The sequence below is a fragment of the Phocoena phocoena genome, chromosome 5 (genome assembly GCF_963924675.1).
Source record: "Phocoena phocoena chromosome 5, mPhoPho1.1, whole genome shotgun sequence".
In the NCBI taxonomy this organism is placed as follows: domain Eukaryota; kingdom Metazoa; phylum Chordata; class Mammalia; order Artiodactyla; family Phocoenidae; genus Phocoena; species Phocoena phocoena.
The window spans coordinates 75,381,565-75,409,095 of record NC_089223.1 but is presented as its reverse complement, the minus strand read 5'-3'; the positions used below and the strand labels follow the sequence as shown (position 1 = coordinate 75,409,095).

Sequence of the window (27,531 nt, the reverse complement as noted above, 5' to 3'; positions counted from 1 at the left end):
TCTTTAATATGAATACTTTATCCAAATATCCTCCTTTGTACGTTTCCCATCGGCTAGTATTAGCATGGATTATCGGCTCTGTGGTTGTAGTCAAACAGTATATTTATGAAATAACTCTTATTTTATATATGTATATTTACGGCATGAATGTTAACAACTGGACTCAGAGTTAGGTAATGTAATCAACTGCCTGATTCTAAAGCCCACTCCTTTAGCTGATATGTTAAATTGCTTCCAAACTAATTCTAATTAAATTTAATTTTAGGATTAGAGTTTCCTGATGTTCAAATTTCCCAAGATTGATTAGATCTTCAGAGGCTCCTCTCAAGGGAATTTGTATTACCCATAGCTATAGAAGCTCACCAGTGGCAAAATTTCACTTTGGATGACTTGGCTTATGATTTATTACTTCTAGAGCAATATTGACATTCTTTGAATACCTGCTAGTTACATGGCACTGTGCTATGTACTATAGAAGAAATATGAAATATGACTACAGAAGAAATAAGAAATATGGCCCTATATTAACTATCTATTGCTGCATAATAAATTACTCCCAAAACTTAGCAGTTTAAAACAACAAACATTGCTTTGCAGTTTTTGTGGATGAGGAATCCAGGTGCAGCTAAGCTGGGTGCTTCTGCCTCAGGGTCTCTCATGAGGCTGTAATCATTTTATCAGTCTGAACTGCAGTCTTATCTGTAGGCTTGACTGGGGACCACAACAGAGCAGCTGGCAAGAGAGTGAGAATAGTCATTCAAGACTTAAGCTGCAATCGTTAATAAATAACCTGATCTGAAAATTATTTTTGCTGTATTCTGTTCTCTAGAGGTGAGTCACTAGGCCCAGCCTACACTGAGGGGCCGGGATGGGGATTACACAAAGGCATGAACACCAGGAGGTGAGGATTGTTCCAGACCATCTTAGAGGCTGCCCACCATAGGCCCCCTACTCTCAAGAAGAGAAAACTAATCATGATAAAACTTATATCATCTTATATGATTATCAAATTGTGTGATATAGCTTACAAGTCCTATAACATTTGTGAGATAGAGGAGATAAATGAAAGTTGGATTGTGAATCTGTAAGAGAAAAGATGATCTAAATCAGTCAGGGTATAGGCTAAACTATTGTAACAACAAGACCCAAAATTACAAGGACTCTAAGAATATGGTAGTTTGGGTGGTTTTTCCTCTTTTTTTTCTCATAAAACAGAGAGGGGTAAGCATGTCATCTATGTATCTCTGCTTCTCAAGGTTATATAAATTCCCCTTTCCTTCCTTCCCCTCCCTTCCTTCCATCTTATCGTTCTGCCTTTTTCTAGGGTGTTTTGCCCTCATGTACATGGTTAAAGCAAGCATACCAGCACCTCATTTCAGCCCCAGGCAAGGAAAAAAGAGAAGTGGAGTGCAAGAAATTTGTGAACAACCTAATCTGGAAGATGCAATCATAATTTCCATTCATATCATATGACCAGAACCTAGTTATATGGTCACACCTTGCTGCTGCCAGGGAAGCTGCAAATTTAGTCTGCCTAGGTGATCATGTGCTCTGCTAAAACTTGTTTTAATGGGTATTGTAAGACATTTAGCAGTTGCTGTCATTCACTCCAAGCAGAACAGAACAAAGATAAGAGGAAAAACTTATTACAGCTTGTTCATGGCTTATTCCAGACTGGACTGACTGAAAATTTGGACTTTGATTGAGAATTTATAGAAGATAAGTCTAAGAAGAAAGTTGGTTCTTGTATCTGGAAAGCTTTGAAAGTGAGATAGAAGTAACTCAATCATGTTGAGCAGACCATAGCATGATTACAGTGGTTCTTAAGGAAGGTTAAGTTTCTAGAAACCTTGTAATTTTGATCCATCTATATTGGGGTCCTTTAGAATTAGAATGCTACAGGTCCCCCCTCTTGTATCCATATCACACATCATCAGTAGATATTGGCATTTTTTTTCTTCACTGAATCAAGACCTTAGAATACTTTTCCACACATAACATCCAAGGAAGCCACTACCACTGAGCTATTATAAACATACAAGACAACTATTTCCCACTTTTAATCCCCAAGAAGTATGCTTCCAGAATTTGGCATACTACTTAAGTTATGATGCAGTAAACAAAACATACGTTATAAGTATTGTTTTGTCTGGTATTTTCTCTGCATTGCTTTGACTTGGCTATTCTGCAGAGCACTCCATTGTAACTTGTGTGGATTTATCTTTATTTATCCTGCTGAGGACTTGTCTTGCTTCCTGAATCTGAAGATTGCTGTCTTTCATTAATCCTGGAAAGTTCTTAGTCATTATCTCTTTGAAATTCACCTCTCACCCTTTCTATTTTGTCTTTCCAGAGTAACTGTTAGACATATGTTGGATCTTCTTATATCTCTTGATCTCTCTTTCATAGTTTCTTTTTGTCACTCTTTGCAATCTTCAGGATAATTTCCTCAAATCAGTTAACTTATTCTTTCTTCAAATTTATCTAATCTCTGTCCATCCCATTGAGTCTTTATTTTAATGGCTCTACTTTTTATTTGTAGAAAGTACTTTGTATTTCTTTTTAAAATCTGCCTGGACTTTTAAAGAAAGTGTTGTCTTTTCTTATATTTATGAGTCCTTTTATGTTTTTAGCCATTTTAAATGTATTTATGATCTCTTTCTGATAATTCTGTTCTTTTTAGATCTGGTGACTCTTCCTCTTGATCCATTGTTTGTTTCTGAGTTTTCTCATTTTGAATTGTGAGCTCATCTCCAGCAGGGCTTGACTGTGGAAGTTTTTTGCAGCCTTTGAAGAGGCTTTAGATTTGTTTTGGCCAAACACTGCAGGGAGTTTCTAGACCACTCAAAGTATAACTTTGGACCTTAGACCACAATGAGCATAGGAGGGAAAGTCTTTGATTTTAAAAGAATTTTTTCTGACCCAAAGCCCAGCTTGAGCCAAATGGGCTTCCTTATCGTCTCCCTTTACCAGCTGCTGCTCTGGATATCTGCAGCATCAGTTTCTGCACACACTTTGGTTTTCAATTTGATCTTTGCTTATGGTCCCTGGAAATCTCCTAACCTTCTTTCAAGCTTATCTTAGCCATTTAATAAGATACGTGTTCAGTTTCATCCAGAATTTCTAGAAGTTTGTAGCAGTAGGATTTTCAGGTTGTTAGTCCAAACCTGTAACAGAAATGAAAGCAAGCTACCTGTTTTAGTAATAGAATGAATTTGAGTTTGGGGTTTATTCATAGTGAAAGTATTTTCACCCTTGCAGACACCAGTGAGATCAGAGCCTGGCAACATGCAGTTTTCCATGATGAAGACTGATGACCGAACCTCCACTGCTGAAAGCACGGTAAGAGTTCTAAATCAAATCCAGGCCTAAATTACTTTGGTAATTTTTTAGGATATTCTGTCTCCTTTTCTAGCATGGTTCAGAATCTATAGTGATAAATAAATTATAGTCTTTCACTTATTAAACCAATGCAGGCCCCAGTTTCTCAGGCCTAAGTGTTTTTTCTGCTGCCACCTAATATCACAGCAAGTGAGGACAGTTTCCTGTTACACTTGCTGCTCTTCTTATTCTTATGGTAGCAAAAACAGTGGGGGCACCTTGAAAAGCAAGAGTATTGATTTCTCTATCTTTTTTTAAATTTTCACTCTATCAGATGTGGGGACCAGAGCTCTGGAAATTATATAGTTTTATTTTTTTAATACCTTAGATTGTTTTCCCTACCACATTTTAACATTCTGAAATCCAGATGATTTTCGCAATCAACAAGAATATGTTTAATGAAGTAATGTTCCTTTATTTCTCAAAAAGCTATTATTAAAATAATAATAACTCCTAACTGGTAGCGTCTTAGAATCAAGGAAATATATCAAAGTGTTTCTCTTTACATATATATATATATATATATATCCATTACCCTTAATGAGTCCAAATAAGTCATGCACTCTTTTCTCTCCCCAACACAGTTAGACCCTCAACTGAGAATTATAGTTAAGTACCAACTTGTAACAGCGGGATAGTAGTCTAGCCACACTGACCAGTGCCCTGCTGGTGATGGGAAGAGTGATGATATAAAAAGCAGAGCTAGATTATCCACACAGGTGTGGACCTGTAATCCCAGATAGCCCAAAATCAAAATCAGACGGCCTTAGGATAGAAGACTCTCTATACTCTGGATATGAATTCAGTTTCAATGGAACTATGTCAGACCTACCTTCCTGTACTGCACAGGACTCATATTAGAGGTACAGAGAATTGTAAAAGGTTATTCCATCGAGCTATTTTAGTGTACTTCCAAGGGTGTATTGCGTATATGTGAAGCCAAGGATCCTTTCCAGACTGTATATTAGTAAAATGTTACAAATGTTTTGAGTTAGTCACATTGTTACCTTACTAATTATAACATTTAACACGCTAAATTTGGCTCATTGTCTTTCTAAATTAGGTTTATGCTCTTTGGATTTGCTTATTAGTCTTTTCATGAAGTGCTAATTCATTTCATAATCTCTTTTCTTTTCTGGCAGATAAGTGTAGTGGTTGGCAAGAAAACTTTGTTTCTTTTTAACCTGAATGAACCAGATAGCCCAATTGATCTGGAGTTTCAGCAGCGCTATGGCAACATTGTCTGCTATAGTTGGTATGTACAAAAGCTCATTACAGAAGGATACCCCCGTGTTTTCCCTTACTAATTATAATATATTTAATTTTTGTCTGTAGCATTTTCACTTCTCTATGTAACATTTTCTGGATTATAGTCTATGATTTATTATGTGGAACTACCTAGCATATTATCTGACAAATAGGCCCTTGATAAATTATATTCTCTAATTCCTTAGTTTTAAGGTATTTGCTTATTTACTGTATTGCAAATGATAGTTAATCTTCCTTTTTACTATATTATTGCCTTCGTTGATATAGGTATGGCGATGGCTACATCTTGATTGGTTTTTCACGTGGAATTTTTGTGGTCATTTCCACTCATATTCGAGAGATCGGTCAAGAGATATTTCAGGCTCGTGACCATAAAGACAGTCTAACCAGTATTGCAGTATCACAGACCCTTAACAAAGCTGCTACATGTGGTGATAACTGGTAAGTTATATTCACATATTCCCAGTAAAGCTTATATAAGGAATATTCAAGAGATTCAACAAGACATTGTTAACTAATGTGAATCTATCAACCATAGTTGCACTGTTAAAATATGTTTGCAATTGAAAATTCCTAACATGCCTTTACCTCTGCCTTTAACACTCGGGGTAATACCTAAAATACTAAATGCATACTAAATACAAAACCTAAAATGGAGTATGCTTAAAAATCAATCTTAAAAATAGGCACTTCTGGGTAACATGGAGTAAGCACACTCCACCCTGTCACTCTCACTGAATACAGCCATAAAACCTGAACAGAATCCATGGAACAGCTATTTAAGGACTCTGAAAAGTAAATAGTAGCAGGCAGATTGGAGAAGAAGGCCGGCGTTTGAAGTATCACTGAGCCAGCGGTGAGTCTCCCATTTGTTTTCTGGTCTCTCACAGCCAGGACTCGAGGCAGCCTGAAACCTGGACCCTGGATGTAAGCACTGGGCAGAGAGAGAGAACTCTGAGAGAAGCCCTTTAGTTCTGGCTCAAGTTGCAGGAAAGAGAACTCCTAACACTCAGAGAAAGTTGGGGAAACCCCCAATTTTCTTTTTTTTTTCTTTGTTCTCTCATGCCCCAGCCACCAAGCAGTCTCACCATGGCAGTGACAGCAAGGACCCACAGGCACCTAAAACTCTGATGGAGGGTAACCTTCCTCTCCTATTGGAGGAGCTGTGGTCCCTTGTTATTTATTTTTCTCTCTGTCCTCTCACTGCTTGGCTGCAGGCACAGTTGTAGGAGGTACAAGGCAGAGCAGAGCAACTAGAGCCCCAGTTTTCCTGCTGGAAGACCAAAAAGGGGAGCCCCAGGGAACCAGAATATACCAGGGACGTCCTGGAGAAGGAGAAACTCTGGAAAGCAACCCTGTAAAGATATTTATGAACTCCCAGGTTCATCCCTGAGCTGTGTGTGTGTATCACATCCTAAACACATGCCAAAGACTTTGAGAACTGAAATAAGGGATAGATCATAGCCCATGTCCTATACTGGCCAAAGAGTAGGGCATACAGGGACATATCCGAGTACCACTGCAAAGGCTTTGGAAGTGGAACTGACATTGAAATCATAACCCACAGAAGGCTGGTTAAAATGTGTGGCCTGACCCACTGGGCTGATTGCCTGCTTAAAAAAAAGAAAAAAACAATTAACCTTCTCTGTGGGATTTAAACAAGACAGAGTCCATAACATAATATTCAAAATGTCCAGAATATAACCCCAAATTACTTGAAGAATCAGGAAAATTTCAACTCACTTGAGAAATGGCAATCAAAAGACATCAATGCCAAGGTGATGCACTTAGCAGCTATTATAAAAATGCTCCAAGAAGTAAGGGCTAGCATTCTCAAAACACATGGGAACAGTCTCAGAAAAGAAATAGAGCCTATAAAGAAGAATCAAGTGGAAATTCTAGGACTGAAAAAATAATATTAATGCAGTGTATGTAATACCAGAATGGAAATCACAGAGTAAAAGAGTTGGTGAAGTTGAAGGTAGAGCAATAGAAATATCCATTCAGACCCAGAGGAAAAAAAGATTGGAAAAGAGAAAAAAATGAGCAGAGCCTCAGGGACCTGTGAAACTACCAAAAGTCTAACACTTATGTCTTAAGAATCTCAGAAATAATGGCCGGAAACTCTCACATTTGGCAAAAGACATAAACCTATATATTATATAAGCTCAGCAAACCCCAAAAGGGTAAATCCAAAGAAATCTAGGCCCAGACACATCATAATCAAACTGCTAAAAGCTAAAGGCAAAGAAAAGATTTTGAAAGCAGCCAGAGAACATTTTGAACGACAGTAGATTTCTCACCGTAAACCATAGAGGCCAGAGGGAAACTCACAGCATTCTTAAAGTGCTGAAAGAAAAGAATTGTTAACCAAACCTCTCTCTATATCCAGTAAAAATATCCATCAGTAATGAAGGTGAAATAAAAACATCCTCAGATGAAGGAGAATGAAGAGAATTTACTGCCAGTGGACCTCCTCTAAAAGAATTGCTGAAGGAAGTTCTTCAGATAGAAGAAAACAGATGACAGAAGGAAATTTGGAACATCAAGAATAAAAGAAAAGCAACAGTAATGGTAAATAGCTGGGTAGGTCTCCAGGCAGTGGAGACTGTTGGTCACAAGGACTATTGGTGAAGTCGCATAAGGAACTTATATTTGCTTGTGACTGTGGGCTGCTATGTAGGGCATGCATGTTCAGGAAGGACTAGTGTTAGTTTAAGGTCCCTGCAAGGCACTTGGCCAAAGTAGATGCCAAGGCAGCTACATCATGGTGTAGCTTAGCTAAACTCTCAACAGACTTGGACCATGTTGTAAACCAACCAGACCTAGCAGACATCTACAGAACACTCCACCCAACAACAACAGAATACACATTTTTTCCAAGCACCCATGGAACATTCACCAAGGTAGACCATATCCTGGACCATGAAATAAACCTCAGCAAATTGAAATTGAAATTATACAAAATGTGTTCTCTAACCATCATGTAATCATGCTTGAAATCAGTAGCAGAAAGACAACAAGAAATTCTCTAAACACTTGGAAAGTAGACAACCTACTTCCAAATAACTCTTGGGTCAAAGAGTAAATCTCAAAGCAAATTTAAAAATACATAGAACTTAGTGAAAATGGAAATGCAACATATCAAAATATATGAGAGTCAGCTAAAGCATTTCTGAGAAGAAAATTTATAAATTCATACACAGGAAAGAAAAGATTTCAAATCAATTAGCTAAGTTCCTACCTCAAGAAACTAGAAAAAGAAGAGCAAAATAGGCCCAGAGCAGAAGGAAGAAAGTAATAAAGAACAGAAATTGAAAATTAAAAAGTAGGAAAAAAATTAATTAAAAAGCTGGAATTTTTGAAAAAAATTGATAAATCTCTAGCAAGGATAACAAAAATAGAAGACACAAATCACCAATATCAGGAGTGAAATAGAGGTATCACTACAGACCTGAAAACCATTAAAAGGAGAAAGGAATACTACAAACACCTTTATACTCAGAAATTTGACAACTTAGAAGACAGGGAACACAACCCAATCAAAAAATGGGCGGAAGATCTAAATAAACATTTCTCTAAAGAAGACATACAGATGGCCAAAAAGCACATGAAAAGATGCTCAACATCCTTAATTATTAGAGAAATGCAAATCAAAACTATAATGGGGTATCACCTCATACCAGTCAGAATGGCCATCATCAAAAAAATCTACAAGCAATAAATGTTGGAGAGGGTGTGGAGAAAAGGGAACCCTCCTACACTGTTGGTCAAAAAGATACGAGCACCCCAATGTTCACTGCAGCATTATTTACAGTGGCCAAGACATGGAAGCAACCTAAATGTCCATCGACAGAGGAGTGGATAAAGAAGATGTGGTACATATATACAATAGAATATTACTCAGCCATAAAAAAGAACAAAATAATGCCATTTGCAGCAATATGGATGGACCTAGAGATTGTCATATTGAGTGAATAAGTCAGAGAAAGATAAATATCATATGATATCGCTTATATGTGGAAACTAAAAAAATGGTACAAATAAACTTATTTACAAAACAAATAGTCACAAATGTAGGAAAAAACCTATGGTTACCAGGGGGGAAGGGAGGGAAGGGATAAATTGGGAGACTGGGATTGACAAATACATACTACTATATATAAAATAGATAACTAATAAGAACCTACTGTATAGCACAGGAAACTCGACTCAATATTCTGTAATGACCTATATGGGAAAAGAACCTAAAAAAGAGTGGATATATGTACACACACACAGCGTACAAGTAAGACCAGGGACATCTGAATAAGATTCATGGATTTTATCAATGTCAACATCCTGATTATGATATCATACTATAGTTTTTCAAGGTGTTACCATTGGGGAAAAAGGTAAAAGTTACACAGAATCTCTCTGTTACTTCTTACAACCACATGTGGACCTATAATTGTATCAAAATTAAAAGTTTAATTAAATGAAAACATTTAATGTTTTAAATGAAAGGAAAAATATATAAGTGGGAAACAGTGGGAGGGAGGAAGGAAGGAGAGGGGAAGGGAGACAGGAAGAAAGAAATGTTGCAACCGTTAGGTCCCGACATCCTGCTACACAGCTTTCATTCACATTAGCCTACTTACTCTTCCCAATAACCCCATGAAGTAACATTATGCCTGCATTTTTCAGAGCTTTCCACCTAGGCCTTGTGATTCCAAATTGAATGCTCTTTCTATTATACGTCACTTCTTTTTGTAGGAAAGAACTCTTGGGGCAGGCGGGGTGGGGTGGGGGGAGGACACATTGCAAAGAGAAACCTGTTTCAGCTTGCAGTAATCAATACTGCTCAGGGGAATGTTTTCCTACTCAAACTTTTCTTCAGGATAACTTAAACCTCCTTGTTCCTGAAGCTGTAGATTAGAGAACTAAGGCACAACCCTACCCCACAACTCAACAAACAAACAAAAATTTAAGGGATAAAATATAATTAAATATAGAAAATTTAATATTTTCTTACCTTAACCCAGTGGATCCTCCTTTTTTTGAAGAACACAGACCTGTTCCATAGCTTATAATTGTGAAGAAAAACAATTTAACTTAGTGGTCATATTTAAAGGCCATTTTTTTTTTTCAGCATTAAAATCCATGACTTGGCAGAATTAAAAGACATGTATGCTATAATCAACCTGGATGATGAAAATAAAGGTACTGATTTTTCTGTAGCAGAATGACATTTTATCATTTCAATTACAGAGAGTAATGTGTCACTGTATGGTTTGTGTTAATTATAGGAGGAATAAAATTAACACCTTTTACTAGAGTTCCCTAAGATAGCCTCCTTATTTCAGTAATTATGTTGAGTCATACTCCTTGACTAGAAGCATATAAGTCCACTTTGATTCAAAGATGTCTAGTGCATTTTATCCCAAATCCAGTTGCAAAAACTAAATTCTTACATACCTTCCCTTTGAGCCAGTGTTGAATGAATCAGGGCTCATGTCCATAAGCCAATCCATGATGAATGTCCTAGTCTAAATAAAGACTAAACTATTTTTAAAATTTGAAGATTTTTATGCTTCTGGCAGCTTAAGTGAGGAGAGTTGCTTGTTTGCCTGCAACAGTATCTCTGTTTTTGAATAATCCTTTATTATGTCCATTATTTCAGGGTTGGGCACCTTGTCCTGGACAGATGATGGTCAGTTGCTGGCACTGTCTACCCAGAGGGGATCGCTCCATGTTTTCCTGACCAAGCTCCCTGTCCTCGGGGATGCCTGCAGCACCAGGATTGCATATCTCACCTCCCTCCTTGAAGTCACCATAGCCAACCCTGTTGAAGGAGTATGAAAATGCTGTTACTTTTATTTATTAATAAAATCAAAACAGTTTCAGCGGTTAACTACTGTTATTTTTCTCTATTATAGGAGCTACCAGTCACAGTTTCTGTGGATGTGGAACCCAACTTTGTAGCAGTAGGGCTTTATCATCTGGCTGTGGGAATGAATAATCGAGCTTGGTTTTATGTCCTTGGAGAGAACGGCAAGTCTAAATCCAGTTGTTTTCTTATCCAGCATATAATTTGTTTTTATTTGGGAAGCACTGATAGTTTCTTTTAAGACCAAGTCTTTCACTCTTTTTCTTCAGACATCCCTTTCTTAGCTTAAATGGTTTTGCAAATCTTCTAAAAAATTTGCATAATATTTGGAAAGGTTTTATTCTTTACCTTTGTTGTGAAGACACCATGGTATAGCAGGGCAGAGTGTGATCTTTAGAATTGGGCCCTGGGTTCAAATTCCCTCTGCCCCTTTTAGCTGGGTGCCTGTAGACAAATTCTTTACCCCTCTGAGCCTTGGTTTACTTATCTGGAAAATGAGGGTTCTTCTACTTATGAGGAAAATTAAATGAAATAAAATGTGTGATCTGCTTTTGCACATGGTCTTTCTTAGGCACTTCTTGGTCTGGTGGGTACTTAGTAAATGTTGATTCCCTCTCCCGCTTTATTCTTTGAAAAATGACCATTAGCATCTGAAGGGAGCCTTGCTTTTTCTTCCCCTCCTTCCTCCTCTCCACCCCTTTCCCCACTGGAGGTCAGATATCCCTCAGGAACAGAGCCAACCTGAGAATTATCCTTAGATGTTCTATTAAGCTTATTGTCACTAAGGTTTAATTTTTGGTTGTTTTGCATGTGATTTTATTTTACATTACTTTGTTTCATGTGAACCACTATGAAATTCCTGACGGCAAATTTATATGGCAACTAAGATTTTCTTTAGAATGGCTAAAATAAAAATTTTAGGTTCGGAATATTCTTGCAAAGGCACACGTTTAAAACTTATTTGCAAATCATTAATTAGATCATTTTATTTATATTTTAATGTGTTTGGTTTTGTTTTAATTGCTGCAGCTGTTAAAAAATTGAAAGATGTGGAATATCTGGGGACAGTAGCCAGCGTTTGCCTTCATTCTGACTATGCAGCTGCACTTTTTGAAGGCAAAGTCCAGTTACATTTGGTAAGTATAATTTTGATGTCCTGAGGCCTGCTCAGGTAAGTGATGAACAGCCTAATGTTTTATTATCAAGAACTTTGGTCAAGAAGCGACCATATGCTTTGTGACTGCCTAGAGGGGTGGGATAGGGAGGATTGGAGGGAGCACAAGAGGGAGGGGATATGGGGATAAATGTATATGTGCAGCTGATTCACTTTGTTATACAGCAGAAACTAACACACCATTGTAAAGCAGTGATACTCCAATAAAGATGTTAAAAAAAACAAAAAACAGCATTAGGGTAAAAACTAGGAAATCTGAATAATGTATGGAGTTATGTTGTAAATGATGTATCGATATTCGTTATTATTTGTAATAAACGTACCATACTCATGTAACGTATCAATGATAGGGGAAACCAGGTGTGGGGTATATGAGAACTCTACTATCTTCACACCTTTTCTGAAAATCTAAAAGCATTCTAAAATAAAGATTTATTTTTAAAAAATTAAAAAAAAAAGAAGCAACCATATGACAGACTAGCTAGAAAGCCAGATATGGATAAAGGATTAACAGAACTCCTTACCCTTCTGCACGAGCTGTTCAGTTGACTCCCAAGCTCTGTTCCCATGAAACCTGACAGAGTTCCAGCTGTGCTACTCACAACATTGCTTATGGTAAAAATGACTGTGTAGACTGCATCTAGGAGGAACTATAAGTAAATTGTAAAAACTGATGGGAATGCCATACGTCTGGCTTCCTGGAATGCACTGACCCATGTATTTGGGCATGTCACTTGTGGGGATCTTGAAACTGTGCCTGTTGAGTTGCTCAAGAGATATTGGCCCCTGAAATATGGGACTTCTCAACCAGGGCATCTCCCACATCTGTTTCTTGGCTCTTTGCTTCTGGGAAGCCAAAGATACTAGCTACTAGACAATTGCAGAGCCTGCTGCGGAGACTATTCCCATTAAAAGGGTTGTTTAATGCGTCCTGCTGGCAAGCTGGGTTCCTTCCTGATATCTTTTTGAGTAAACTGGTCTGTGATAGTTTGGTGAGTCTGAATGTTTAGCTGATCTTAAGAAAAAGACTCTCCCCTACCCCTTAGATGTTGCAAACCAGGTTTATTCAGATAAGTCTATGATCCACTATTATTCTTTATGTTTTAGATAGAAAGTGAAATGTTGGATACTCAAGAAGAACGTGAGACTCGACTTTTCCCAGCAGTGGATGATAAGTGCCGTATTTTATGTCATGCCTTAACTGGTGATTTCCTCATCTATGGCACAGATGTACGTATTGTCTTCCTTAATATAGGACATGGGGGAATTTCTCATTTTTACCTTGTAATTTGTTTATTATATATGTGTTTATATACATCTATTATATAGATATCTTATGTGCAATTACAAACATTATATACTTACGTAGAGCACATAGGTGGTGTGATTTGCCAGTGTCAAGTGCTTTTGTAACTATAAGCAATTTTGATGGCACAACGGCTTTGGAGTCTGGACAATCTGGGCTCAGATACTAGCTCTCTTACTTGCTACTTCCTGCTTGACACCTCCCAGCCTCATTTTCCTTATCTAGATGCTTTAAGGATTTAATTTGATGACAAATGTAAAACACGTCATTCAACTTTAGCTCTCCAGTGCCTACATTTAGTGGGCATTTAATTAAAATTAATTGAATATTGAGAATCCCACTTCAATTTTTTGTCTTTTGAACCACCAATACCCTGTACTGCTAAATATTACATTAGCCACATATACATAAAACATAGTTTAGTAGTAGCATCTTATATTAGTAAAAAGTTTTCAGAGTTTTTCAAAGCATATCATACCTCTTACCTTGCTTAGCCTCTAGAAGAATTCAGTAAAGTTGGTCTAAAAAAAAAAAAGCATTGTTTTCCACATTAGAAAACAATTATTCACTGTTTCAAAGGTTCCATTTTCTCATACTGTTTTATAAACCGAGCATATTTTAAAACATGCTTATTGCCAGAAGAGAGACTTTTTAAATTTAAGTTTGACCTAAAATAATGAGTCTTTGAGCTATATACACAAGTAGGGTAGGTTTCATGTATCAGGTAAAGTGGTAAATAAGTAGTAAATATAGTCATAAATATATAAGCAGAAAAGTTTTAGAGATAAGGATACTGAAGATTGAGAAGTTAGTAAGTTTGTAGTAGAGGTGGACTTAACAAGCAAGATTTTCTGATGGAAAATCTACTCTTCCCACTGTGCCACACAGCATTGTGAAGTAAGAACTCAAAGTGTAGTAATCTGCCAATAAGGTAGCATTTATCTCTATCTCAGTTTCTTTTTTTTATTGAGGTATAATTGACATATAACATTCTATTAGTTTCAGGTGTGCAGCATAATGATTCAGTCTTTGTACATATTGCAAAATGGTAACCCTCTACTTACCATCCATCACCACACACAGTTACAAACTCTTTTTTTCCTATAAAATATCTCATTCTTGAGTGATTCTGAAAATATCAGGGTTTTTTAGCAGCTTTATTGAAGTATAATTGTTATACAATAAACCACACTATTGAAAGTCTATAATTTGATAAGTTTTGACATATGTATATCCTGTGAAAACACCATCAACTTAATCAAAATAGTGAACATATTCATCACCCCCAAAAGTTTTCTAATGACACTTTATGATTCCGTCTTCCCATCCCTCCCCACTCAGTGCTTTCTGTCACTATAAATGAGTTTGTCTTTTCTAGAGTTGTATATAAATGGAATCATAGTAGGCACTCCTTTTGTCTGGCTCAGTATAGTTATTTTGAGATTCATCCATGTTGGTGTGTGTGTCAATAGTTCATTCCTTTTTCTTGCTGGGTAGTATTCCACAGTATGCATATATCATAATTTGCTTATCCATGAACCTATGGATGGACATGGGTGTTACTTCCAGTTTGGAATATTTACAAATAAAGCTGCTATAAACAAATTTGTGTTCAAGTCTTTGTAAAGACATATACTTTCTTTTCTCTTGGATAAATGCCTAGAAGTAGAATGATATGTCATATAGCAAGTGTATGTTTAACCTTTTAAGAAACTGACACTCTTTTCTAAATTAATTGGTTGTACCAGTTTACATTCCCATCAACAGTGTATGAGTGCTCCAATTCCTCTACATCCTCACTAACACTTGATATGATCGGTCTTTTACATTTTAGCCACTCTAGTAAGTGTGTAGCGATACCTCATTATGATTTTAATTTGCATTTCATTACCGGACTAATGATGTAGAACATCTTTTCCTATGCTTATTTGCTAGCTGTGTATCTTTGGTGAAGTGTCCAAGTTTTTTGACCATTTCTTTTTTTTTTTTAATTTATTTATTTATTTTTGGCTGCATTGGGTCTTTGTTGCTGTGCGTGGGCTTTCTCTAGTTGCAGCGAGCAGGGGCTACTCTTCGTTGTGGTGCATGGGCTTCTCATTGCAGAGCACAGGCTCTAGGCACGCAGGCTTCAGTAGTTGTTGCACATGGGCTCAGTAGTTGTGGTTTGCGGTCTCTAGAGCACAGGCTCAGTAGTTGTGGCACACGGGCTTAGTTGCTCCGTGGCATGTGGGATCTTCTCAGACCAGGGCTTGAACCTGTGTGCCCTGCATTGGCAGGCGAATTCTTAACCACTGCGCCACCAGGGAAGCCCTTGACCATTTCTTAATTGGATTGTTTGTTTTCTTATTGAGCTTTGACGGTTCTTCACACATTTTGGATTCAAGTCCTTTATCAGATATGTGCTTCGCAAGTATTTTCCACCCAGTGTGTGAGTTGTCTTTTCAGTCTCTTAACAGTGTCTTTCAAAGAGGAGAATTTAAAAAATTTTGACCAGGTCCAGTTTATCAATTAATTTTTTTATAGGTTGTGCTTTGGGTGTCATATCGAAGAAATTTTTGCCTAACCCAAGGTCACAAAGTTTTTCTCTTATGTTTTCTTCTAGAAGCTTTCAACTTTTATGTTTTACATTGAGGTCTGTGATCCATTTTGAGTTAAATTTTGTTTATGCTGTGAGATATGGATCAAAGTATTGTGGGCTTTTTCATATAGCTATTCGGTTGTTCCAGCAACATTTGTTGAAAACACTATTATTCTGTTGAGTCGATTTTGTACTTTTGTCAAAAATCAATTGTCCATAAATGCACAGATCTTTTTCTGGACTCTCTGTTCATTCTCTTGATCTGTTTATCTGTCTTTACATCAGTATCACCATGTTTTTGATTGCTGTAGCTTTATAATAAGTCTTGAAATCAGGTAGCGTTAGCCCTCTAACTTTTGTGTTTCCCTTTCAAAGTTGTTTTGGCTATTCTCAGTTTTTTGTATTCCCAGTTAAATTTTACAATAAGTTTGTCCAGTTTTACAAAAAACCTGCTGGGATTTTTATTGGGATCATTGTTGAACTTACAGATCAACTGCCATCATAACAATATTGAGTCTTCCCACCAAGGAACAAGATATATATCTTCATTTATTTAGATTTTCTTTAATTTCTCTTAGCAATGTTTTGGAGTTTTCTGTGTACAGGTCTTTCACATCTTGTTTCAGATTTATACCTAAGTATTTCGTATTTTGGGTACTCCTATACATGGTATTGCCTTTTTATTTCGATTTCTGATTATTCATTTCTAGCATATAGACATGCAACTGACTTTTGTATATTCATCTTGTATCCTGAAACCTAGCTAAACTCACTAGTTCTAGTAGCGTTTTTTTGGGTAGATTCCATTGGATTTTCTATATAGATGATCATGTCATCTGCTAATAAAGATAGTTTTACTTCTTCCTTTTCAGTCTGCCTTCTATTCCAATATATTGTTGGATAGAAGCAATGAGAGTGGATGTCTTTGTCTTGTTCTTGACCATTAAGTATGATGTTAGCTGTAGGTCTTTTACAGATTCCTGTTATCAAGTTGAAGAAGTTTTCTTCTATTTCTAGTTTACTAAGAATTTCTGTGGATGTTGGATTTTATCAAATGCTTTTTCTCCATCTATCGAAATGATCACATGGGTTTTCTTTTTTAGTTTGTTTATAATTTGTGGATTATATTAATTAATTTTCTAGTGTTAAGCCAACCCAGCATTCCTGGGATAACCCCCGCTTGATCATGATGTATTCTTCTTTTTATACATTGTTGAATTCATTTACTAAAGTTTTATTTCAGATCTTTATATCTACGTACATGAGGGACATTGGTCTGCTGTTTTCTTTTCCTATGATGCCTTTGTCTGATTTTAGTATCAGGGTAATGATCATAGAATGAGTTAGTCATCTTCAATTTTCTGGAAGGGTTGATTAGAATTAGTGTTTTGTTTTGTTTTTTGTTTGTTTTTTGCTTAAATGTTTGAAAGAATGTGCCAGTGAAGCCTACTGGGTGATCAAGCAATTCCTAGCAGCAGTTGAGTAGTACCTGCTAGGTTGGCTTGCTGCACTTCCATAGATTCAGCTGGTAAGGAGGAAGCAGTCCCAAATAGATGTATACAGCAAAGGCAAGATCATGTTATTAGAGCTCCCCACATCCTTAGTGCCACAGGATAATACCAAACCGAAGGGGTCAGATGCTCTTCTATGTAATCTGTGGTGGAGGACTCAACTCTGCTACAACTAAGCAGTTTATACTCTGCAGCTATACACTAAGGAAGATGAATTGGACCATCCAAGATGAATTGGACATCATTGGAACCAGGGAAGCAGCTGAGAAATTCCTCATGGAAGTCTCCCACAAGACAGAGAGGTGGATGAGAAATGACTCAGTGACAGATTTTCACAAGAATGCCCATCTCACCATGTTCCTTGTAAGATAACAGAGGGTTCTGCCAAGACATGGGTCAGACTACAGTTGAACCTTGACTCTGTGGCATTGCAAAGTAGCCAGGTGCCATGGTGGAGCTGTTTTCCTACGAAGCCTTCTAGGCCTGGAGTTTTTTTATGGGAAGGTTTTAAACTATAAATTTAATTCCTATAATCAATATCAGAATATTTGGGTTATCTGTTTTTTCCATGAGTGAGCTTTGGTAGTTTGTGTTTTACAAGGAATTTGTCCATTTATCTAAATTATCAAATGTATAGGCATAAAATTATTCATAATATTCCTTATTATCCTTTTAAATATTTGTAGAATCTGTAGTAATATCACCTGTTTCTTTCCTGATTTGGGTAATTTGTGTCATTTTTCCTGATTGGTGTGCCTGGAGGTTTATCAGTTTTGTTTTATCAATCTTTTAGGAGAATACAACTGTTTTGTTTCATTGATTTTTCTCTGTTGTTTTCTGTTTTCTGTTTCATTGATTTCTGCTCTGATCTTTATTTCCTTTCTCCTGCTTATTTTGGCTTTAATTTGTTCTTTTTCTAGTTTCTTAAGATGGAAGCTGAGTTCATTGAGTTGAGACAATTCTTTTCTAATATACTCCCTTAGTGCTAGACATTTTCCCCTAAGTACTATCTTAGCAACATCCCGCAAATTCTGATATGTTGTGTTTTATTTTTATTCAGTTCAAAATGTTTTACAATTTCTCTTTTAATTTCTTCTCTGATTCATGGGTTATTTAGAAGTCTGGTGTTTATTTTTCTAACAATTGAGATTTTACAGAGATCTTTCTGTTATTGATTTCTGATTTAGTTCTGTTATGGTCAGTGAACATACTTTGTATGACTTGAATCCTTTTAAATTTGTGGGACTTAATTTATGGTACAGAGTGTGATCTATCTTGGTAAATGTTCTTGTGTATTTGGAAAGGATATGCTGTTCTAGAATGTCAGATCAAGGTGGTTGATGATGTTCAAGACTTCTGCAACTTTATATGTACTTGTTCTGTCAGTTATTGAGAAAATGGTATTGAAAACTCAGATTACAATTGTGGATTTGTCTATTTCTCTTTGCAGTTCTGTCAATTTTTTTTAATTTATGTGTATTGAAGCTCTGTTATTAGGTACATAACCATTTAGGATGGTTATGTTCTCTTCATAAATTAGCCCCTTTATCATTTTGAAATGACCCTTTTTATCCCTGGCAATAGTCTTTGCTCTGGAATTGATTTTGCCTGATATTAATATAGCCATTCTAATTTTTTAGAATGTTACCCTGGTATATATTTTTCCATTCTTTTATTTTTAACCATTTGTGTCTTTATATGTAAAATATTTTTCTTGTAGGCACCATATTAATTCTCACAATTTGACAAACTCTGCCTTTTAATTACAGTGTTTATTTTTTTATTTTAAATTAATTTATTTATTTTTGGTTGTGTTGGGTCTTCGTTGCTGCACGCAGGCTTGCTCTAGCTGTGGCGAGTGGGGGGCTATTCTTCGTTGCAGTGTGCAGGCTCCTCATTGTAGTGGCTTCTCTTTTTGCAGAACATGGGCTCTATGCGTGCAGGCTTCAGTATTTGTTGCACATGGGCTCAGTAGTTGTGCCTCGCGGGCCCTAGAACTCAGGCTCAGTAGTTGTGGCACACGGGCTTAGTTGCACCACGGCATGTGGGATCTTCCTGGACCAGGGCTTGAACCCATGTCCCCTGCATTGGCAGGTGGATCCTTAACCACTGCGCCACCAGGGAAGTCCAACTATGTTGTTTAGACTTTTGAATTTAATGAGATTATCTCTGTGTTTAGGTTCGATCTACCATCTTGCTATTTGTTTTCTATTTGTCCCATCTCTTCTTTGTTGCCTTTTTCCTCTTCTTTTGCCTTCTTTTGGATTGTGTATTTTTTACTATTCAATTTTATCTCATTCATTGACCTTATTAGCTACAACTCTTATTTTAGTGGTTGTTTTAGGTTTTGTAGTATACATCCTTAATTTATCACAGGCTACCTTCAAGTGACATTATACCTCGTAAGGTATAGAGAATAGTATAAGTTCATTTATTAGAATAGTATGTGTCCCCTCCTACCTCTGCTGTTGCTGTCATACATTTTACTTTTGCAGGTGTCATAAACCCCATAATACACTGATATTAGTTTTGTTTAAACAATCAATTAAGAGATTTACATAATTAAAAATATCTTATATATTTCTCCATATAGTTACCATTTTTGGTGCCCTTCATTCTATTATGTGGATCCATAGTTCCAGCTGGTATCATTTTCCTTCCACTAAAGGACTTCCTTTATCACTGTTTGTAGTGCTGGTCTGCTGGTGATGAATTCTTTTGCTTTCGTGTCTGAAAACATCTTTATTTCACCTGCATTTTTGAAAAATATTTTTGCTAGATATAGAATTGTAGGTTGACAGTTTTTTCTTTCAGTACTTTAAAGATGTTGCTCCTCTGTCTTCTGGCCTGCATTATTTCTAATGAGAAATTGGTCATCTTTATCTTTGTTCCTCTGTGTGTAAGCTGTCTTTTTCCTCTGGCTTCTTTTAATACTTTATCACTGGTTTTGAGCAAGTTGATTGTGATCTGTCTTGATGTAAGTTTCTTCATATTTCTTGTGCTTGAGGTTGTTGAATCCAAGGGTTTATAGTTTTAATAAAATTTGGAATATTTTCAACCATTATTTCTTCAAATATTTTTTTCTCCCTCTGTTTGCATTCCAATTTCAGAAACTCCAATTATACATATATTAAACCACTTTAAATTATCCCACAGTTGATGCTCTTTAAATTTTTTTATTCTTTTTTTCTCAGTTTCATTTTGGATAATTTCTACTGCTGTATTTCAAGGTCACTAGCCTTTTTTTCTGTCATGTTTAATCTGCCAGTAGTTTCATCCATCGTATTTTTCATTTCAGACATGGTAGCTCACCTGCAGAAGATATATTAGAGTCTGTTTTTGTATCTTCCATGTCTCTGGTTACCTTTTTAAACATATGCCATGCAGTGATATTAACTGTTGTAGTTACATTGTCTGCTAATTCTAATATCCGGGTCAGTTTTGATTGATCAGTTATTCTCCTTAATATGGGTTATGTTTTCCTACTTCTTTGCACTCATGGTACTTTTACCTTTTGGGGTGCTGGATGTTTTTGTATTCCTAAAAATACTCTTCAGCTCTGTTCTGGGATGCAGTTAATTTGCTTGGAAACAGTTTGACCCTTTTGAGTCTGATTTTGTGATTTGTTAGGTAGATGTGAAACACTGCTTAGTCTACAGCTGATTACTTCCCACTTTTGAGGCGAGATCTTCCTGAATACTCTACCCAATATCCCATGAATTATGTTTTCCAATCTGGCTATTGGGAACATGTGTGAGTGCCAGTCACTGTTCATGCTCATCCTTTTGGATGGTTCTTTTTCCTGGCTTCAGCAGTTTTCTCATATTTATGCAGTGATTAGTTCTCTGCTGAAGACTCAAGGTAGACCCTCTGAAGATCTCCAAGGTTCTCTCTCAGTGCAGCTTTCTCCTCTCTGGTACTATACCCTACAAAGTCTAGCCGCCTCCTTCCCTGCCCCCACTGGACTCTCAGCTCTATCTCCTCACCTCAGGGAATCGTGCTCCACCTGCATTTTCCCTCCCTTTGCCGTGGCTTGAAAACTCTCTCAAGGCGAAAGCTGGAGCATTCACAGGACTTACCTTGTTTGTTTCCCATCTCTCAGAGATCGTTGTCCTTTGTTGCCTTATTCCAATATCTTAAAAACTGTTTTTTCATGCATTTTGTCTGTTATTTTTGGTCATTTTGGGTGGGAAAGTTAAATCATGTTTGTTATTCCATCTTGGCCTGAATAGAAATCTAAGATATTATCATGTGTTTTTATTTCAATTAAACTTTTTATTTTGAGATCATCATAGAGTCACATGAAGTTGTAAGAAACAATACAGAGAGATCCTAATAAACCCTTTTCCTAGTTTCCCCCAATGGTAATATTACATTGCATATCACAACCAGGGTATTGACATTAATAGTCAAGATACAGAACAATTCTGTCACTACAAGGATCCTTCATGTTGCTGTTTTATCTCCACATCCCCTTTCCTTCTGCCCCCACCTCATCCTTAATCCCTGGTAACAAGTAATCTGGCTTTTCTGGTGTATTCCAATGATCTATGTGTCTATCCCTCCACCAATACTACAGAATCTTGATGGCTGTAGCTATAAAAAAAAGTCTTGAAATTTAATAGACTAATTTTCCCACTATATTTTTTCAAAACTGTTTTAGCTATTGTAGTTCCTTTGCCGGTCCATATAAATTTTAGAATAATCTTGTCTGTGTCTACAAAAAAATCTTGTTGAGATTTTTGTTGGAATTATATTAAACTTGTATATAAGTTCAGGAGAAGTAACATGTTTACTATGACACCAATCCATGAATACAGTACACCTCTCCATTTATTCAGATGTTCTTTAATTCTTTCATTAGTGTTTTTTAGTTTTCAGCGCACAAATCCTATGCATGCTTTGTTGAATTTACACCTAAGTATTTAATTTTTTTGAGTGATTGTAAATGATATATTTTTAAATTTTGATGTCTGCATGTTCTTTGCTAACATATAGAACTACAATTGATTGTATCTGGTGGGTTTTGGTTTATTTTTTATTTTAAACTTAATTTTCTAATTTATCTATTAATTAACAGCAAAAATACTTAAAGTAACATGACTTGAAAGTCACTCTTAAACAATAAGGGTATTTCTTGCAAGTGAAAAATCTGAAAAATCAATTAAGCTTTAATATCACTAAGAATGTTAGAATTAATAGACTGTTTAATCACATGTGCATTTTCATTCTATTTTCTTGGGTCTGTACTTTGCTCATATAGTAAATATTATTCTTAGATTCTTCCTTGATCAAAAATACGACATTTTTTTTCTTTAAGTTAGGAAATATGTTTAACATAAATGCTGAAAGTCTGTATCTTCTTGACAACCTTTTATTTCTATGACTGTATCTTTTTAGACTGGTGTCATTCAGTATTTCTACATTGAAGATTGGCAATTTGTTAATGATTATCGACATCCTGTTAGTGTGAAAAAGATTTTTCCTGACCCCAATGGGACCAGATTAGTTTTCATTGATGAAAAAAGTGATGGATATGTCTACTGTCCAGTAAGTCAAGAAAAGTTTTCAAATGCTTGTCTTTAAAAAATGCAACATATGAAGAAAAAAGTGTTTTTAAGATATATTCCATATATAAGATCATTTTCTCTTAAACCTTGCCAAGGATTATAGTACTTTGTTATCATGTTTGTGATACCATGTTTGTGATCCGTTTTCATGACTATTTACATCAAGAAAAGTTTTTCCATTATTTTGCCATTTTTCAGTGTTAAAAATCTTCAGAGAGATATTTTAGTGGAAAGAATAGTTGTTACATTCTGCACCATTTTTAACCTTATTTACTGCACAGTATTCCAGTGTATCTTCAGGTATATGAGTTTTCTCTCTAGAAATGCAATAGCTTCAGAGGGCAGGGACTGTTCTCTGTCCTTTTTGCCCACCTCAGTTGATTTCCCTCTTCCCTTAAAGATCCTGAACATAAAGGAAAGGTATTTTTGCATTAGTGATTGAAAACAGATGAACCCATCTTTAGACTTAGTTACTCTTATTTTTAAACATCCTTAACTTTTTTGAGAATAGATTTAGATAAAGGAGATGTTGTATTTTTACATCATCTACTATACTTGAATTTTTCATTTATTTTTGATATCCAGTTAATGATTTGTATGTTGTTGGTCACAGTTCACACAGCCTACAGCTGCTCTTGGACCCACCCTTAATAACTCTTCCCTAGGCGTCTGTGCTTCACCACAGTGAAGACATGATTCAATGAAGACAGCTCTCCCCTCAACAATACACTCTCCTAGATACAAAGACTTTCTTCCTTCCATTTCTCTCTCTTCCTCTCCTCCCTTCCTTTCTTTATCTTCCCTTCATTTTTTTTCTTTTTCTTTTCTTTCTTTGACAAATGTAACAGGTTTCCATGGGTATCTGAATTATTTATGCCAAATTCCTAATATTCTAGTTCTTATTGAACCATTTCTCGATCACAAAACAAATGAGGAAAAATGACCTAAATAAAAAGATGACCTTGCGTTCCCTCTACTTAATAAGGAAATTCAATCTGTAGAGATTTCCTTTCTGGAACAGGGTATAAGGAGTTAAGCTGCCTTGCTTCCAATGTGGGTTCACCCCAGGTGGAGTCTGCTGTTTAGACAGGGTGCACAAGAGGGTAGCAGGGTGCAGCGGGCATCGGACAGGACTGAGAGTGAGAAGTGGGGTCTGACGGCTCGGAGAAGGGCCAGGGGTAAGACCTGTCACGAACAAGTTGATGCTTTTTTCTTTCTCCTTTTACAGTTCTCCTTTCCTTGATAATTTCTGTCAAAGAGGCTAGTGTGACCTCCTTCCTAGGGTTGGGATGAGGTTTCAGTGAGCTGATTTTTCCAAACATATTATCAGGCATAGGGTAGCTATTTAGCAGGGGTTAGTTAAAGCTCTGCCCTCTTTACCTCTTTTTTCACAACTTAAAACCCTCACATTCCAGAATTTTGTCACCTGTTGCTGCTCATCCCCAATCCCTTTTCCAAGTCTAACCTGAAACTCAGTTAAGTTAAAAATAAAAACCCTGGTGAAACAAATCGCACAAAAGAATGACTCCACGAGGGCATAGCCCCTCCCTAGCCCAACATGGGGTGGCTTGGGTGTGAACTTCTTTCCAAGTTAGGGTCTCATTGGTAGGTTAGAGTTTTAGGTTGTTGGATAAGATATCCGAGGGGCATGTGGTACCCACAGGAGCAGTCCCTCTTTTAAATAATACCCAGTCTTGCCTAGGAGTAAGGCCAGCCTGGCAGGGAAGGGAAAGGAGAGCTTGTGGTGCAGAGCCTCCCCACACCTCAGACACAAGAGGAAGCTGTGCTAAGGCCCTTGGACTCTTGACCAGAGTGCTGTGCTTTTTTTTTTTTTAAACACTCACTCTGTCATAGTGTGCTACTATTGCAGCTTACTTTTTCATCTAACTTCAAAGTGAGAAAAACATTCCTTCTGTGATGTACATATATGAAAATATATAATAATTCAAACCACAACTATTCCTCTTTAACATTCCCATGTATACTCGCAATTTCTCTTCATGTGTACATTTATTCAACCTCTTTTCCCTCACTGTGTGGATGGCAAGGAAGTGACTCCTGTCATACATTAGAATTGGGAGAGATGGCTTTTTTCTTACACGTGCCCTAATGAAAACCTTGCACCCCATCACTCTCTATATACCCATAAAGGATGACTTGTGATATACTGTAGGAAGTTCATAAACAGAGGCAGTAGAGTATAGTAGTTTAGTGCATGGGCAGACAGACCAACCTGGATTTGAGATTAGTAATAATGACAACTAATATTTCCATGCTGAGTATGCTGTACATATATCAGGGATTTCTTTTAATCCTTAAAGCAGCCCCAGAGATAAATACTCCTATCTTACCATTTTACAGGTGGAGAAATTAAGGCATAGAAAAGGTAAGTCACTTGTCCAAGGTCACACGGTCAGCACATGGTATCAGTGGTGTGAGACTAGACCAGCTTCCTCCAGGGCTCTCACTTTGATTGGATTCCCAGTTTCCCCATCTATAAAATGAAAATGGTTCCAGTACCTACTTTGTAGATTGTATAAAAATTAAATGGGATAATGCACATAAAGCTTTCAGTACAGCATCTGCCACATAGTAACAAATGGTTACCCCCTTTAAAACATTTCTACCATCTAGCACTGGTGTGCTCATCCTTACAAACTGAGAGTCAGTATGACATAGTGGCTAGAAGCATGGACTGGAGCCAGACTGCCTGGTTCAAATCCTGACTCTTCAGCATATTAGCTGTGTGACTTTGGGCAGATTTCTGTGTGCCTGTTTCTTCATCTGCAAAATGGGCATAATAGAATCTGTCTTATAGAGTAAGAGATTCGAATTCAATATATTAAATTATAATCTATTAAATTATATATATACTTACATATCTTAAAGTAATTCTATATATTAAATTCAGTAAGTATAATTTACAAAAAGTAATTTATAAGGTAAATTAAGTAAATATAAGTACAATAAGTATAATTAAATATAAGTACACTTCTTGGTAAGCAACACTATCCAATAGAAATGTAATTTGAACTACATACATAATTTAAAATTTTCTACCAGTCACATTTTTTAAAACAGGTAAAAAGAAACAGGTGAAATTAATTTTAATAATATTTTTAATTTAACCCAATATTATCATTTCAGTATGTAATCAACATAAAAATTATTAATGAGATGTTTTATACTCTTTCATACTAACTCCTTGAGATCTGGTGGGTAGTTTACACTTACCCACATCTCAATTTGGACTAGACACATTTCAGTGCTTAAGAGCCACATGTGGATATTAAATAGTGGCCGTACTGTATTGTATGGCTGTATAATATTAGTTATTATTATCTATAGGAATTTTATATTTCTTATTTTGAGAGGAAGATAGAGAGGAGGCAGGTGTTTCTTAGCTTCACATTGAGGATATATATAAGCCTATCTGCCTGAGGAATATGTGGAATTGGAATATGGGGACTGATTTTTTTTTAATACCTTATATTACTGTAACTACAGTTTATGTTTGTTGGAATTGCGCTGTAGAGAAGTTTTTGAAATAAAACATACCGAGTGTAATTTATTTAAATCTCAAATCATATACAAATTAATTTGTTTTTTCTCTAGTTGGAGCATTTCTGTACCCAGTACTATTGAAAATTTTCTAAGCACAAGTGTGTTCATAGTTTAAATTTCCATCATCTTGAGCAACTTCAACTTTTTTTTCTTAACCTGAAGTTTTGTGTCCAGACTTGTAGTTTTTCCTGCAAATTCACCAAATTTTAGGTGAAATCCTTGATTTTCCATATAACTACAGGTTTTTTTCAAGCCAGACCTCTAGGAATGGGAAAAGAAACTTTTCTTCCTTTATCTTGGGATGTTGCTGAGTTGAATGTGGGTTGGTAAGCTTTGCCAGCTAAGGCTGTAGACGGGCTCCTTCCTACCAAGGCAAATGATAATGGTTTAAGTACAGACCTGGGGCAAATCTGTAAATCCTTATTTTGTAGGTTAATGATGCTACCTATGAGATTCCAGATTTTTCACCAACCATTAAAGGTGTTCTTTGGGAAAACTGGCCAATGGATAAAGGTGTGTTTATTGCCTACGATGACGATAAGGTGTACACTTATGTCTTTCACAAGGACACTATACAAGGTACTTAATCACTTTTTTTGTACATTTACTGAGAAATACATTTCCATTGCAGTGAAATTAAAACATTCCTTTCTGATGTGTGTGCTGAGTATTAACTTTCAGCATTAAGATGTCTGTTTTATAATATAGGATCCAAGGTCATTTTGGCTGGTGGCACCAAAGTTCCCTTCTGTCATAAACCTTTGCTGTTATATAACGGAGAGTTGACCTGCCAGACACAGAGTGGAAAAATAAACAACATCTACCTTAGCACCCACAGCTTCCTCCACAGTTTAAAAGATGTGGGGCTTAATGATCTGAGGCAGATGCTGACGCAGACTTTAATGCTAAAGAGGTATGGTTTTAAACACTTCTCGTGGGGCCTCTCATTTGCTTTTGTGATTTGAAAGGTCAACTTCTATTAAAATAGTTAGAGGGAATAGTATTTACCTCGTTCACTTCACAGGATTATTGTGAGGCTCAGATAAGATGATGGATATGAGAATGTATATAAATTCTAAGGGAAGTACTTTTGTACAATACTATCGGTGCTTTATTCCAAGAAAAGCCCTTCAGAACAAAAAGGTTTCCTATCACCCAAATAGCACAGTTATTGTGAAATTCTAATAAACGTAATTATTTCAACACTCTTAATTTCATCCTAACAAAGTTTGATTTTACCTTACTTAAGATTTCCTTTTCCTGCTTTTTCCTCTCACCTCTTAGGGCCACTGTGAATTTCTTTGTGGTT

At 36.3% G+C, this 27,531-nt stretch overlaps 1 protein-coding gene across 1 annotated transcript in view; it reads left to right on the top strand.

Moving 5' to 3' along the window:
- The window catches only part of WDR19 (WD repeat domain 19), an 83,694-nt gene that overhangs the window by 14,481 nt on the left and 41,682 nt on the right, over positions 1–27,531 (top strand). The window contains exons 7-17 of the mRNA XM_065877156.1: positions 3,262–3,342; positions 4,524–4,636; positions 4,918–5,091; positions 9,782–9,852; positions 10,313–10,485; positions 10,569–10,683; positions 11,549–11,655; positions 12,801–12,923; positions 22,489–22,638; positions 26,654–26,801; positions 26,931–27,135. Of these exons, the coding sequence (XP_065733228.1) occupies positions 3,262–3,342; positions 4,524–4,636; positions 4,918–5,091; positions 9,782–9,852; positions 10,313–10,485; positions 10,569–10,683; positions 11,549–11,655; positions 12,801–12,923; positions 22,489–22,638; positions 26,654–26,801; positions 26,931–27,135 (1,460 nt within the window). The remainder of the gene's footprint in view (positions 1–3,261; positions 3,343–4,523; positions 4,637–4,917; positions 5,092–9,781; positions 9,853–10,312; positions 10,486–10,568; positions 10,684–11,548; positions 11,656–12,800; positions 12,924–22,488; positions 22,639–26,653; positions 26,802–26,930; positions 27,136–27,531) is intronic.